Below are 16,867 nucleotides of genomic sequence, written 5' to 3'. Positions count from 1 at the left end.
TATAATTACGTCTTTTCTATCTCCTTTGTTTTAAACCGTCTAAATTTTGGAAAATTTAAAAGAAAATTTACAAAGAGTCGCTCAATACTGATTAAAAATAGTTATATTTACATTAATAATTATAAGGATCAGTTGATAAATAAGTTGCGCAAATAAAACATTAAATATTGTTATTATTCCTCATCAAACTCAATTCAATAATATTAATTAATAATTGGTTATTAATTCCAATAATATTTTTTCTAGAATAATATCTAACATATCTATTAACCTTATAAATAAACCATTACAGTCTTTCCTTGAGCCTCCTCAAACTTTGCAAAAATCTTATTCAAAATTATTAACAAGTCCAGATTACTCTAGATCTAGATCCAAATATATCTTACCTTCCTCCCAGTTGCGGAATTATCGCTTTTCCTCACAGTCTTCTCGAAATCAATACTTTGTTGCTCCGTAGAACTGTCAACCTTATCCATCAAAGAAGAATTTCCATTCTGATTACCTTCAACCTCACTATTATTCTTCTGTTTAATCTCTGTTATATTAGTGCTCATTTCAGTCATATTCATCTTCTCAGTATGATCCTGTATACCAGTTTTTCTACCAAATATTGTGGTACCCATTAACATTGATTCATCATCTTCTTCTTCTTCTTTTTGCGTATTTTCTATCTTCTTATCATCTGAAGAGACTACCAGTGTTACAGATGAAACTTCTGGTGCTGCTGTGATTATCTCTGGTGGGTTAACATTTTTCAAGGATTCATGGAACCATTGACTGCTTTTAGAAGCCTCCTCTGGGACCTGATTCACTGCGAAACTCGGCTGGAACGAAGTTCTCGTCAGCTTTGTAGACCATTGACTCTCAGCTCCGTAAATGTCTGCCGTCGTCTGGTGGTTGTCTTCCGAAGGTCTCGTTCTTGAAGTCTGGCTGTATTTCCCTGGTGAACTATTGGCTAGTTGAGTCTGGTCGTATTCGTCACGTTGAACAGTCTGCGCTGGATAGTTGCCAAAGTTTAGGACGAACTCGGGTGGATACTGAAAATTCAGAGAAGTTTTAATTGGATGGAGGTTTGGATAAGCAGTGTGATTGAATAATAATTATTTATATAGATTTATGTGCATTCAGAAATACGCTGTTTTACTTAGAGGAAAGTTGATGGTATTATAAGTCATAACTTTTGTCATGTCTCTAAGAAAAATCAAATTAAGAAGATTTTTGGAAAAGAGAGCTGGGTGTATTTTCTACTCAAATGGAATATTTTATTTATTTGTTATTTTTCATTGTGAAATTGTTACTCCTCTCATAAATAAATTTTTATTTATCTTATATTTTTTAGTATGACAGATTTACCTATTTTTGTAAATATAAAAATAAAGTCCTCTAAGGGTCATTATAATTATCAATTCTGATACATAAAGAATTAAAATTGTAATTTCTAGTATAATAAAAATTTCATTAGTTTTTGTCTTGTGGATCCCTTTTCCAAAAATTTCCTTAATTAATATTTTTTTAGTCTTATCATAATATTACTAAAAATAAACAGTATTATAACGTATATAAAGTACAATTACACTATATAATGCCGATATACATATATCTCAATTAGCGTAAAAGGTACAGGTTTTGGTATTTCGAGGTCGCTTTATGTGAATTCCATTAGAACGAAGTATGTATTATTACTTCTTCTGTATATAAAGTTTCATTGAAATCGATACGTTGTAATGTTTAGTGCAATTTTCTTCTAAGAGGCTAAACTTGCTTGCGAATGCTGTGTGTATGTGAAAAGGGATAAATTTTCCTTAAAGGCTTTAGTGTATATCGAGAGAGAGTTTAGAAGCAAAGTTAACGAAGAGAGTTTTTAACAAGGATTCCTAGTAAGTTATAGTAAAAATCTGATACATGGTATTCTAGGTAATATTTCAATTTTGAGAAAAAAATATGTAGACTTCGGAGAAATTTTTGAAATTTTTGTTAAAATGATAATGTAGTCAGTAGTGTACTATAATATATTGTAATATAATGTAGTACATTATGGTATTTTTATGTAACAAGGAAATAGTATATTATTTCTATAATTATAATCTTTATTACTTAAATATATATATAATTAATAAATAAATATTATTAGATAATAAATATTATTATCTAATATTTATATAATTTATTATAACCAAAAATACATTTCATACAAAATACTAAAATGAATAATATAATTGTTATATATATATATATATATATATGGAGAGAGAGTATGTACCATAATATAATATAATATAATATAATATAATATATTACAATATCTTTATTATATATAAAATGCTATTATCAATATTATCATACTAATGATATCATACTATTTATATATATTGTAATTTCGGTCAATCGCGGGGAGACGCAATCGCGAGGAGAGACGTCAACGGGAGTCGTAAATTCCCGTTACGATTATATCAATCGACACCACGAGTTGATCGATCCCCTGATTTCCGTTAAGATAATAGGGGTGATTAAGTTTATATAACACTGTGATTCACAGAATTATAAAATATATATTTCCAACACTTAAACTACACTGTTGAGTAGATACAAATCGTCAATAACAACTTATCATACGAATATGAGATAGACACGAATAATAGTGCAAGGTTCACTACACTGTTGAATAGATACAAATCGTCAATAACAACTTATCATACGAATATGAGATAGACACGAATAATAGTGCAAGGTCCGTACAATCGAATTTCGTATGTTAGTGGACGGGAGAGTTAGATGCTACACGTCGACGTTGGTTTTTTTACTACTAATTGTCGCCCTTAGGCTAGCGCGGAAGAAAGCTCGGGGTGGGTGTGCCCTTTGCATGAAGAGCGCGGATTCGTTATTCACGCTGTTCATTAGGAAAAGTGAGGGCAACGATCCGCGATGTCGATTGGCTATGACCCATTCTGAAACCTGAAGGAGAGAGTCGGAGTCCTCCTACCGACGTGGTTCATACATGACCTTGCACATGGGAAAACTCAGCCTGTTCTGTTAGACAGATGTTTGTTTTTTCCTGATGGACGCGTACCCGCTTTCTCCGTATTTTTGATTGCGCCTAATAAACCCAAGGACCTCTCTAAAAAACCAGATGTGCGTCGCAAATATTTCTAGCCTTAAGAAAGCCTTCAGGACGACGGATGGAATGCAGATACATGTATACAGAATGCGAGAGAAAGTTATGGTCGGTCCTCAGGTTTATTGAGGGTCGAAGTGACGTTACGCAGGCCGTCGGCTGGCCGGTCGCGAGAGATGCAGCGCAGATGTTTTAGGCGACGTAACATCCTCCCCCCGTTGAGAGGGCACCGATCAAATTCTGCCTGTGGAGTCAGGTGCGTTGTTTGTCCATTTCCTTCGCTCCGGGTTGATGCTCGGATTCACCTGTTTCTGGTTGAATGGGTAAGGGAACCAATCTTTTGACACCACGGTCCAGGATACTCGTTGCCGTCTGCACGGTAGCGGTCCGTATGATTCCGTCGGCTCCTGGATGGACTTTGATTACGCGGCCCAAAGGCCACTGCATGGATGGGACGTTATCCTCCCTGAGGATTACGACGGTGCCTTCACGGATGTCGTGTTTTCCCTTGTCCCATTTGTTGCGGCGGGTCAGCTCGTTGAGGTACTCTCGATTCCACCTGCTCCAGAAGTACTGCTTGATCTGGTGGATGCGCTGCCAACTAGATAGCCGGCCTGATGGAACTGTCCTGAAATCACGCTCCCGTAAACTCGTTAATGTATCGCCGATTAGAAAGTGACCGGGAGTGAGGACAGGGGGATCTTTCGGATCGGACGAGATGGGAGTCAGTGGTCGTGAATTGAGAATTGCTTCAATCTCAATCACAAGGGTGTTAAGGTGTTCAAAGGTCAAGAGCTCCGTGCCGACGACGCGGATGAGGTGACGTTTGAACGATTTTACGGCGGCTTCCCATAAACCGCCAAAATGTGGTGAGTTTGGGGGGTTGAAACGCCATTGTATCTGTCGGTCGGCGAGAAAATTCTGCACCTTTTCCTTGTGGTCGTCGGACTGTAAGAGGATTCGGAGTTCTTGTAATTCCCGATTAGCTCCGACGAAATTGGTGCCATTGTCGGTGAGGATGGTTGCGCAATATCCTCTTCGGGAGATGAATCGGCGTAGAGCGGCTAGGAATGCGTCGGTAGTTAGATCGCTGACTAACTCGATGTGGACGGCTTTGGTTGCTAGACATACGAATATGGCAACGTATACCTTGACTTTACTGCGGTTGCGATTCCTTCTCTCTTTGATATAGAGCGGACCGCAGTAATCGATACCGACATTCGTAAACGGGCGCGATTCGGTAATACGTGCCTCTGGTAAGTCTCCCATCAAGTACTCTACTGGTGGAGGATTAGCTCTGCAGCAACGGACGCACCTTTTGATAGTACGCCACACTTGGCTACGGCCGTCGATCGGCCAATAGCGTAGTCTCACGGCGTATAGCGTAGCTTGTGTCCCTGTGTGGTGGTTGTTTCGATGTTCTTCGTTTATAATGATCTCGGTGATCGTCGCTTTCGGCAGAATAATTGGATGCTTTTGCCTGAATGGGATAGCAGAGTTGGTCAGTCGTCCTCCGACGCGTAATATTCCCTCTTCGTCGAGGAATGGATTTAGTGGCTGTAGTTTTCCTCCTACATCCTTGCTTCGATCTTTCTGCAGTGTCCGAATCTCCGCCGCGAAGTGTCGGGATTGGATTATCTTGATTAATTTATTATGGGCGGTGGTTAATTCGTCCGTTGTTAGATGGGGGGATCGATTCTGCTTATATCTCCATCGAAGACACCAAGAGACGACTCTTATTAGTCTTGTCCAGGATGAATATCTATGGAGGAGTGTGTTGTCGGTGGTACTAGTTGTCAAGCATATCGTCTTCTTTTGTTCTGGGAGTTCTCCCAGCGACGTGGGTATCCAGATCGGCCAGTTTTCCTCTTGTTGTTTGAGCCATTCGGGTCCGTTTTTCCAGATGGTCGGGCGCAGAAATTCCTTGGGAGTCTGCCCGCGGGAGATGAGATCTGCTGGATTGTCGTTGGTGGGCACATGACGCCAATCGTCGATGTTTGTTTTCGTCTGGATCTCGGCTACGCGGTTCGCCACGAAGGTTTTCAACATGTGTGGCGAGGACTTGATCCACTGAAGCACTATAGTAGAATCCGTCCAATACACAGTGCGAAAAACCTTTATATTGAGGGACTTCTTTATCAAGGACATAAGTGAGGCGAGGAGTAATGCTCCGCTTAACTCGAGTCGTGGGATTGTCAACGATTTTAGTGGCGCGACCTTAGATCGAGCAGTGAGTATCTGAGTTTGTGTGTGTCCCTCCGAATTGGTGCTGCGTAGATAGACACATGCTCCGTATGCCCTTTCACTGGCGTCGCAGAAACCATGCAGCTCTATATGATTAGCTGCCTTGATTATGGTTTTACGAGGGAACCGAATATCATTAAGCAAGGGTAGTTGGATATGATATCGATCCCATTCAGTATGCAACTCTGTTGGTAGGGATTCGTCCCAATCAATTTTTAATGCCCAGACGCGTTGAAGCAATATTTTTGCTTTGACAATCACTGGCGCGAGCAAACCAAGTGGATCATAGATTCGGGCTATCACCGAACTCATTGATCGTTTAGTGACTCGAGTGATGGTCGCTGTGGGTTCAACTGAGTAAAGGATTGCGTCTTCCTGAGAATCCCAATAAATGCCTAAGGTTTTCAACGTCTGTGACTCGCCCAATTGTAGCCTTCTATTGGTATCTCTTTCTGTTAGTCCTCGCAATATATCCTTGTCATTGGATGCCCATTCCCGGATGTGTAAGCCGGCCGATCTGAGAAGGTCTGTGAGTTCGTGTCTTACCGATAGTAATTCTTCTTTTGTGTCGGCTCCAGTGAGGGCATCGTCGACATAAAAATCGCGCTGCACAACCGCTGCTGCTCGCGGGAATCGATGTCCTTCGTCTTCTGCTAATTGTTTGAGGCATCGGAGGGCCAAGTATGGGGCAGCTGATAGTCCGAACGTCACGGTGTTAAGTTGATATGTATCGACCTCCCCGTTGGAATTACGCCATAGAATGAGTTGATATTTACGATCTTCTGGGCGTACGAGGATTTGTCGATACATCTTCTCAATGTCACCCGTTAGAACATATTGATGCGATCGGAATCTCAATAGAATTTCAATTAGATCTTCCTGTAATTTTGGTCCTGTATGTAGCATGTCGTTGAGGGATACTCCGGTAGTACTGATTGCTGATCCGTCGAAAACAACTCGGAGTTTCGTAGTATCACTCGATTCCTTTATCACGCCGTGATGAGGCAAATAATAACCGTTGGTTGTGGGAAGGTCAGGGGTGATCTTCGTCATATGACCCAAGTCTAGATACTCTTGGATCACCGCACTATACGCGGCTTCGAATTGCTTGTCGCGTTGGAATCGGCGATGGAGCGAGGCGAGTCTACTCATGGCAACGGACCTTGACGTCCCCAGCGTGGGAAGCTTCTCGTTGAATGGCAGGGCGACGACGTATCGCCCTTCCTTGTTGCGTTGGACATGGTTGCGGAAATGCTCCTCACATTGTAATTCCGCCTCTGAGAAATGCGTGGTAGGTGGTCCCTCGTCGATTTCCCAAAAACGTGCGAGATCCGCTTGTAGGTCGGTGGTGGTGACGTGAAAGGAATGGATCCCCGCGCGAGCTGGCGGGCTCCCCCCGATAACCCAACCGAATCGAGTCTTTTGCAAACACAGCTCCGTATCGGTGGATTGGGATAGTTTGATCTGTCCGACACAAAAGGATGCTAAGGTTGGTCCCGAACTCAATAATATGTCGATCGGGCCTGGTCGATGAAATGCCGGGTCGGCTAATTTTATATTTTTGGGTAGCTGGATAACGGACCTATCGATTGGTTGATCTGGAACGACTGTCGATATTATTGGGATTACTAAGAACGTTACTACGCGTTTATATTTGCCATCCATAGAAACAATGGTGGCCGTGATCTGGCTCTTGGCAATTGTCGTCAAGTCATCGAGGGTGCCGATTGGGACTGAACATCTCCTTCGTTTCATACCGAGGGATTTTGCGAATTTCTCACTCATGAAATTCATACTAGATCCGGTGTCTAGCAATGCTCTGGCTCGGATTGGTGAGGCCCTTTTGTCTAGCACGTCGATCTGTGCTGTGACCAGTAGATCGTGATGTAGTATGCCGTTTGGAGATGTATTTTCCAATTCGGTCCACCCTTTTGTAGTTTCTTGAGCTAGTCAGTTTAGCTCAGGTTGGGACTTGGATAAGGTGTGTATGGCGGTGCCCTTGGTCCGTGGGGAACTTGACTCAGTAACTTTCGAGTCTTTAGGAGCCGAGTAGGTATGCTTCCGTGATGATTCGGTTGTCCGTCTCGACTTATGATACGAACGTGACGTCGATGATTCCGGTGGGGATTGTCTCTTAGATCGTTTATGCGATGAACGACTGCCCGGCGACCGACCGCTCGATGAACGACTGCGCGACGACCGACCGCTCGACGACCGACCGCTCGACGACCGACCGCTCGATGACCGACCGCTCGATGACCGACCGCTAGACGACCGATTGCTAGATGACCGATTGCTAGATGACCGATTGCTAGATGATTGATTACTCGACGAACGTGGAATTATCTGCGTTTGCTCTCGGTGTAGGTAGGTGTTGTGTCGTTGCCCGCAGATATGACACGAACGCGCTGTGCACTGTGTCAGCGAATGTCCGCTGCCTAGGCAGTTTATACATAATGCTGCCCCTTTTACGATTTGAAAGCGTTCTACCGCCGATTTGGCTTTGAAGACCTTACAATGTCTGAGTACGTGGGGTCCGCTGCAGGTCGGGCACACTAATGTCTTGCTGGTTGTGGCAAAGGTTCGGCCGCGCGATACGTTTTGTCGATGACGATGTTTTTTGTGGGTTGATCCTTTCGTTTCCTTTGATTTAGAAAGGAGTTGATTACCGTTTGCCCGTGTTTTCAGAAATTCTATCAGATGTTGATAGGAAGGCACGTCTTGGTTTGGCAACGTGCGCTGCCATTTGCGCATGCTGGACGAAGGTAATTTCGATGCAAGCAACTCGATAATCACTATATCTGATGTTACAGGCTGCCCTAATTTTTCAAGCGCTTTCAAATTTACGCTGACGGTTTCCAGCAAATCTTCAATGGCTTCTGGAGTTTCCCTTTTTATTTCGGGATAACTGCGCAGTAATTCCCAATGACGCATGCAGATTCGGAGGGCACAATTAAATTTTTCCTTCAGTGTGTTGAGCGCGATGGGATAGTTGGCTTCTGTGATTTCTAAGGATTGTATGCTCCGTGCGGCTCGTCCAGTTATAGCGGAGCGTAGATGTTGAAACCTTTGGACGTTAGTTAAGTTCTCATTGCGATCCACTGTAGATAAGAACGTGTCGTAGAAATAGGTCCAGTTCTCGAGGGCACCGTCGAATTGAGGTAAACGGACCTCTGGCAAAGTGATTGGTGTCGTCTCCGGTTTCACGCATGGATCGCGGGTCTTTGTTAGCGAAGGGGTTACTGATGGTAGTCGGTCGAAAAGGTCCATGATCTGTACGTCAATCTTATGACGCTCTCGCATTAAAGAGTCTGCACGAGCTATTTCCCCCTCATCTAACACTTCTAATTCCTCTTGCACCGCGCAGATTCTTCGCCAATTTTCGTCGAATGAATTACGGCAAGCTGTTAGATAGTTTCTGTCTACCCGTTCAGACTCTTCATATTCCTCGAGTTGACGCTTCGTGGTTGCAAATCGGCTGACTAAGGCGCTTCGTCTACGCCGTAACGTGCTGATCGGTTCAGCTTGAGCCATATTTGAATTTAATAATTGGAATGGGCTTACCTTAATCAAATGGACGTTGATCGAGGAATCGGTAGCTACTCGTTACAGTGCGGTGTGGGCTCGCGTATGTGCTGAGCGATGAAGGAGTTCCTTTCCGAGTGCAGCTCCTTTGGTTAGTTGCTTAAGTCGTTGGAATGTGGATTTCACGCGACACTGTATAGTCACTGGTCAATGCACTTTTTAATGGCGCAAAATCCGGCTCGAAGGACCATGTAATTTCGGTCAATCGCGGGGAGACGCAATCGCGAGGAGAGACGTCAACGGGAGTCGTAAATTCCCGTTACGATTATATCAATCGACACCACGAGTTGATCGATCCCCTGATTTCCGTTAAGATAATAGGGGTGATTAAGTTTATATAACACTGTGATTCACAGAATTATAAAATATATATTTCCAACACTTAAACTACACTGTTGAGTAGATACAAATCGTCAATAACAACTTATCATACGAATATGAGATAGACACGAATAATAGTGCAAGGTTCACTACACTGTTGAATAGATACAAATCGTCAATAACAACTTATCATACGAATATGAGATAGACACGAATAATAGTGCAAGGTCCGTACAATCGAATTTCGTATGTTAGTGGACGGGAGAGTTAGATGCTACACGTCGACGTTGGTTTTTTTACTACTAATTGTCGCCCTTAGGCTAGCGCGGAAGAAAGCTCGGGGTGGGTGTGCCCTTTGCATGAAGAGCGCGGATTCGTTATTCACGCTGTTCATTAGGAAAAGTGAGGGCAACGATCCGCGATGTCGATTGGCTATGACCCATTCTGAAACCTGAAGGAGAGAGTCGGAGTCCTCCTACCGACGTGGTTCATACATGACCTTGCACATGGGAAAACTCAGCCTGTTCTGTTAGACAGATGTTTGTTTTTTCCTGATGGACGCGTACCCGCTTTCTCCGTATTTTTGATTGCGCCTAATAAACCCAAGGACCTCTCTAAAAAACCAGATGTGCGTCGCAAATATTTCTAGCCTTAAGAAAGCCTTCAGGACGACGGATGGAATGCAGATACATGTATACAGAATGCGAGAGAAAGTTATGGTCGGTCCTCAGGTTTATTGAGGGTCGAAGTGACGTTACGCAGGCCGTCGGCTGGCCGGTCGCGAGAGATGCAGCGCAGATGTTTTAGGCGACGTAACATATATAGTACTATAATTCCTACGCCCTTGCATCGTTTAAAAGTTTCCACTATGTACTTCTTAAAATGGGTCTCAATATAATCTCAACCATAAAATTTCCATATCGTGAATTACAACGCGACAATTATTTCTCCCTTATCGCGACCCACAAGCGGGCTAGTGAACGAGCCTTCGAACTGGCGTAGAGACAGGCCAGAAACAAGAGATTACAGCTATACCGTGTACGAACACCAACAGAAACTGTGCTCGAATTTCTAATCACGCTCCGCATCGTCTGTCATTAACGTCCCTACTAATCGTTCATTAGTAGGGAAACATTATTGTAGATATATTGTATATTACATGGAATAGATGTAGCATGTCCAAACATGTAATTTGAGATAGTTTTAGGATACTGACAATTTTCAAGTCCTTCAATTTACTCATTGACTGAGATCATTTGGTTCTTTATATCTGAGTCGGCTACAACTGATTGACAGAGCGTTGGGTTGTAAGATTTTGTCCCATATACACGAACTACGCGTATTGTACAGGACAAAATGTTATAACCTAATACTTCTAATTTACAACCAACCAACATTTATTCCTCTAACTGTACTCACGTTCTCACTAGAGGACTCGTAGAATTGATGTTCAGTTGGATTACGTACTCCACCGGAGAATCCTCCACCGTTATCGTAATTATCGTCGTATGGCTCCTGTTGTTGCTCTGTGGTCACAGATTGTGGTCGTATAGGCGGATAATTTTCGTCCAATGGCAGCTCGTTATGCGCTTCTAGTACGGATTCGGTTGTACTAGTGGTAGATACACGTTTTCTACCAGGTCGTCGTATTCTACTTCTTATTCTAGTTTGTTTTATTTCGTCTGGTCTAGATCTTGGCCTAACAGTGTATATCGTGTCGTCTGGAAGCACTGTGGCAACAGGTATTATTTCAGTAGTGGTGGTGACTTCTGGCGTCGTTATGGGCGATGGTAAGGTTGTAGGTTTCAGTGGTAGACGACGATTGGGAGTTGGCTGATACTTCTGGCGGTTTTTTAACAGCTGCGTCTGTGGAGGACTCGATTCCACTGCGGCCTCGTCGTTTGGTAGCAGAGATTCCTGCGGCACCTGGAAACGAGAAGTTTTATTTTAAATGGTTGTCTTTTGAAAGTTTTGTAGGTCTTTGGCAATTGGAGAATTTTACTAATTTCAGAAACTATAATCTTAAGATAAGAACTATATCTTATTTAGTAAATTTTATGTTTTCGTTCTTACAAATTTTATGCTTTCTTTGGTAAATTTTAAATTGCAATTTTTAAATTATATACATTTTAAATTTTACCTGTATGTTATATTTATAGAATATAATAATTATATAAAGTACAATGACTAGAAAATTTGAACATATAAAAAGGCATATAATATGCAACAATATATCAAATACTTAAGTTATGTTATATACTATAACATTTAATATATAAAACAATTTCATAGGCTCCGTTTTTTAAATTATTAATTTAATTTACATAAATATCTGCGGTGTGATAATAACTGTATAAATTGATAAATTATTATAAGATTTTTTTTCTAGATTTTTTTCAAAGTGTTATGCGTAATGTAATGTTATTAAATTAATCATCATTGAATATTAAAGAATTGTGTTAAGAAATAAATTTGTTGTTTAAGATGCCATTGTGTTTCTTGCTTAAATTGTTCATTAAAAGATATTTCAAATAATTCCTCTACACAGACTTGAACAAATAAAAATGATTTAATTTTCTTATTAAAGACCTTCAATATCCTCACTTACCTCCGGAAGCTGGGGCCGGTATGTAACAGCCGTCTGAAATCTGTTATCCACCGGATGTACCGGTCGGAAGTTTGGTGGCCTTATAAATCCGTAATCAATGTCCTCTTCAGTTGGACGCACTGTAGTGGTCGTTGTAGATGGCGCTGGTGTTGTAGTGGCTTGTCTTTGCTGCTGAACTGCATGAATCTTAATATATTCATTGCCGTCTGTCTGAACTTGAGATCCATGATTCTGAGTACGAGGTCTGGATCTGACTCTCTGTCTGTTGGATGTGATTCGAGTAGAATCCTGGTTCACCACGTTGAAACGAACGTACTCATCCTGTGAACCCCTATTTCGGGTCTGAACCGAAGGTTCATGATGCAATCGAGTGCCAACGCGTCCTCGCACTCGTTGTCGAATCACCACAGGAGTGGTACTCGTTGTGATTGTTTCTGTTGTTATCTGAAATGGAAATTGTGTTGACGTCACGATTGAGTTACCTTTATCTGTCTTTTTGTTGTGATAAATAATATAAAATCAATATAGTCTGCACGTTGCTTTGTTATTTGTATTAGTGCAAATAATCTTATATCTGAATGTACAGAAATTTAATTAGTAAAAAATCAATATACGTAGTTATGAATTTGTAAATATCTCTCTGTGTAAAAATTTGTCTCTAATCAAAATCAAAAAAAGAAAATCACAGTAAAATCTTTGATCAAGGAATTTGTAAATTTATAACTATTTATCTCTTCATTATGTTGATTTTTTTAGCAAAAGGATAATTTAATTACAAAGATTTAAGTAAGCAACAGATGAAGGTTAAAGAAGCTTCAACTCTATCAGACAAATTCCCTTACATCTGACAATGGAAGCTCGGTGGAGGAAACAGACAGCTCATAATCCTCTTGTTTATTCTCTGGCAATGGAATAAATATTGGTTGCTCGTTAGGATTACCATCGCCAACACCGGTTTGAATCTTATCGCCCTCCACGCGATGCAGATTATCCTGCCCGGTGAGACTGTACTCCGGCTGATTCTGTGGTACGTTCACCTCATAAACCGGAGAATAACGTTGCTCTTCCGGTGTCCTTAGTCTTGGATCAACAGTTGTAGCCAATTCAAAATCGCTGTTTTCTGCTTTTCCATCTAACTGATAATCTTTTGGCCTCTGAACAATTCCTTGATCCAGTGACTCTCCACTTTGAACTTGATAATTAAATCCATTCACTGGAGTCTTCTCAAGACCTGTGTGTTCTAAAGTAGATTGATCATAACCAGATCGATAACGTGGATCTTCTTGAATATTCTGAGCATAGTTATGACTTCTTGAGTAAACTTCAGAAACCAACGCTGTAGCGTGATTCACTGTGACATCGTGAAGAGATGGATAGTTCTCGGTGGTGCTGACAATGGTGGACGGGTAATTCTCGGGAGTATAGTCGTTCAAGCTCGACGATGAATCCAGTTGACGAAGAATACTCGACTCTGGCCTGGTCGGTTGGATGAACCCGTTTGACATAGGGGAATTCGAATCGCTGTGGGACACAGTATCGTACGATTGCTCGGTCTGCGGGCTTTGAGCGTGTCCTAGGACCTATTGACATTGGAATAGTATTTGTGTGCGAATTGTTGAGGTTGGAAGTACGTATAATTATATTAGAATCTATAATAAAATATCAAAATATTTAACATTTATGTTATTATATGTAATATTATTAATAATAACACTCGATCAATTAGTCTAGTTTCGAGCGTAGTTTAAACGTAAAGAATTAAAAAAATATAATTTCTCTATATTTATGACAAAATTTAATTTTCAACTTCATAAAATACAAAACTGGGAGCAATAAATAATCGCGGAAATGAATAAATAAATAGATATATTGTACGCTGATAGTTAATAACGTTAATACTAGTTATTTTTAATACAGTCAGGATTCGATTAATTTTCAAGAGCAGACCTACAGCTGGCTTAGCAGTTTATACATGATCGTAAATTCGCAAGACGTTTTACCTCAGATTGCTGACTGGTCTTATCTCGACTCCTGTACTTATGTGTTCTACTGGCTGGCCTTCTGTGCTCTACATTATACCTCAACGTAGTTTCCGGGATTCTAGATTTAGTTGGCTCGTAAGCGGATTCGCGATACTCCTCTGTGGTGGTCGTGAATCTAGATCTGGATCTGTTGTACGGTCTTCGACTTCTATCTACGTTCGACCTGGTCGATGGGGTTTCGGTTGTTGTTCTTGGCTTTGTAGAAACTAATCTGCTCCTAAAATTACCAAAACTTAATGTATTTTTTACTAATTATAGAAAATTTGTCAGTGTAGGCCACTCTCATATTCAATTTTATGATATAACTAATCGTTTTCGTTTAATTAGATTCTTTTCGCTAGGTTCTTTTAACTGGAGTATTTTTTTTCTTCAGTATCACTTGAAGATCATGAGCAACAATGTAATGATAGACGATCTTGAAGTTGTAGACCATGAAATGTCCTCCGAAAGAGATTTAGTTATCCGTTATTTTTTAAGTATATTGGGACTTCGTTTATCCGAACAGATTGGAAGACAAGGCCCTCCACTTCGTGTTATTGGTTTTTGGACAGTCCCTATCTTCATTATAAGAGTACGTATTTCTATTGCATTTATTTTGAATAACTGAAGTTCGACCGCAATTCATACGATATAGTCAATATAGGCAACTTGTTCATGTAAAGAAAGTATGGATAAACAAGATGTACTATATTAGCAAAGATTACTCAAAATCTAAAGTTCAAATAAACTACATACTTATCCAACTAAATTTCTTTCAGAATCTAAACGTTTTAATATACTTCTCTCATAGAGAATTCAAACGAAAAGCACCTCTGTCTACTACGTGGCCTATATGTTGTCGTAGGAGTACGCTGTGTCGTAGTGGTTGTAGTGGTAGTGCTGCTCGTAGTCGTAGTTGTCGTAGCAGCGTGCAGTTTTGCCTCATTCTTGTCCAATAAAGAATTCACCAGACCAGGAAGGTGCGGAGAGATCGCCGGTAGTTCAGCCGGCAAACTATATTGCGTGGGTCCAACGGGAGCTCTAACATCGTTAATGTCACCGGCAGTGATTTCACCGCCGAAACTAGCAACGAGACCAGTGTTGGACTGGGAATTCTGTTGACTGTATTGCCCTCCAGTGTTGTATTCCTGTGTCTCCCTCTGCTGAGCCAGCTGTTGATTAATTAACGTCAGTTGGCCCGACGGATCCTGTTGACCAATTGTTTCTTCTTTGAAACTAGGTGTAGTAGAATACGAAACTTCTTCGACTTGACTCACTGCAGTTTCTACTTTTGGACTTTGAATAGAAACCTCTGTTGTTTTCGAGTTTTCATCATAGTACTTCTGCTTTTTTGTAGTTGTCCTCTGATCGTCGTAATAGGAAGTACTAACCACAGAAGCTGGCTTATTATCACTATAAAACTGTCTGAATCTGAATCTGGAGCCAGAGTATCCGGGAGATGGTGATGCTGTATATGTCTGCTCATATTTAGGAGTACTTAATGGTTCTGGAGAGTAACTTATAGTTGTTTGAGGCTCGTACGAAGGAGTAGTGGAATCTGATACACTGTCCAAGCCATCTATGTAAGAATTAGGTTCTATTATAGGAGTTGGACTAGGGTTTTGATCATCACTGTCTTTTGGATTTGGAGCATTGTCTAAGGTGTTCACTACCACTGATCCTATATGTGGCGCTGGGAAGGGAATTTTGGAATATCCAGGAGGAGGATCGAAGCTGAGTGGTGCCACGAAGAAAGGTAATTTGTCGACCTTCCTCTCCACACGATTATGATCGATAGACGATAAATAAGGTAGATCAAACTTGGCATAACCTGTTGGTGGATCCAAACTAGTTGGACCCACGAATACTTGAGGGGTATCTGGACCAACTGTGTCCAGAACAGCTATGGTTTTGGCATCCTTTAATATCCTTAATACGTCAGACACTTTAACATTAGCTGTCTTTGAACTGGTACTTCCCATGTATACTGCTAAAGGAGGTTGATTGGGAGATGGCGTTGTAGTCGGTTCTCTGTAATTTTGTTGATCGTGGTAATGAGGCTTCGGTCTTTGCCTGCCTCTAATTTTATTTTTACTTTGTCTAGATGTTTCTGACAGATGTTGACGATGGAACTGTTGATGTTGATCTCTAATCAAGGGAAGAGCATGAGTTTGAATATCATGGTTCTCTGGTCCAGATACTCTGGCTTCGTTTTCACGCTGTTTGTCAAGGAGCTGTTGTTGCTTTAGAGCCTGCTGGACTTCTAGTTCTTTTTGTCTTTCTAAAGCAGCTAGCCTTTCAGCTTCTTTCTGTCTGGCTGCTTCCTCTGCTCGACGTTTTTCCTCTTTTGCTCGAATCTCTGCTAATCTACGCCTCTCTAGTTCTTCCAACCGTTGCTTCTCTCTGGCTTCACGAATTCTTTCAAGTTCTCGTTGTTTGGCTAATTCTTCCAATTTTTCTAACTCCTTTTTCTTCTTTTCTTCCTCACGTTGTCTTTGCAACTCTTGCTCTCTTTGTAGGGCTTCCTGTTGAAGGCGAGCTTTTCTTTCCAGTGCTCGTTGTTCCTCGTTTAGCCTGGCGATCTCCTTCATTCGCTCTTCTTTGAAGAATTGAGTCTTTTCTTCGCGTTCCTGTTGGATTTGTTGTAGTATTTGACGGGCAAACGCATCTTGATCATGCAAAGTATCAACACTTGGGCTTTCGTGATGTTGCTGCGGTTGTTGAGGTTGCTGTTGCTGTTGATGTTGTTGACGGAGGGGATACTGCTTCCGTCCGCGGTTTCTTTTCGGCTGACCTCGTTGCGCCAAGGTTTCGGCTGGCACGTAAACTAATTGCACCTATGAAGAACAAGTATCAAAAAAAGGAGTTAAATATGTTTGTCCTTTAATCGAGTGAAAAATAGAACTGTGAAAAATCTTTGTTAATTATTAGGAAATAGAATAAGTTTTGGAAATTTGGGAGTCTGAAAATTTCAAT

General features: G+C 41.2%; 1 protein-coding gene across 5 annotated transcripts in view; it reads right to left on the bottom strand.

Moving 5' to 3' along the window:
- The window catches only part of LOC138185629 (uncharacterized), a 38,945-nt gene that overhangs the window by 3,162 nt on the left and 18,916 nt on the right, over nt 1-16,867 (bottom strand). For all 5 annotated transcript variants that reach the window (XM_069124750.1, XM_069124742.1, XM_069124761.1 and 2 more), the window contains 6 exons: nt 14,723-16,728; nt 13,871-14,129; nt 12,713-13,450; nt 11,871-12,314; nt 10,682-11,188; nt 387-1,037 (listed from right to left, as the gene is read on the bottom strand). In XM_069124750.1, coding sequence (XP_068980851.1) covers nt 387-1,037; nt 10,682-11,188; nt 11,871-12,314; nt 12,713-13,450; nt 13,871-14,129; nt 14,723-16,728 — 4,605 coding nt within the window. The remainder of the gene's footprint in view (nt 1-386; nt 1,038-10,681; nt 11,189-11,870; nt 12,315-12,712; nt 13,451-13,870; nt 14,130-14,722; nt 16,729-16,867) is intronic.

The sequence above is a fragment of the Bombus flavifrons genome, chromosome 1 (genome assembly GCF_040668555.2).
Source record: "Bombus flavifrons isolate JBK064 chromosome 1, iyBomFlav1_principal, whole genome shotgun sequence".
NCBI lineage: Eukaryota > Metazoa > Arthropoda > Insecta > Hymenoptera > Apidae > Bombus > Bombus flavifrons.
This window is presented reverse-complemented; position numbering and strand designations above follow the sequence as displayed.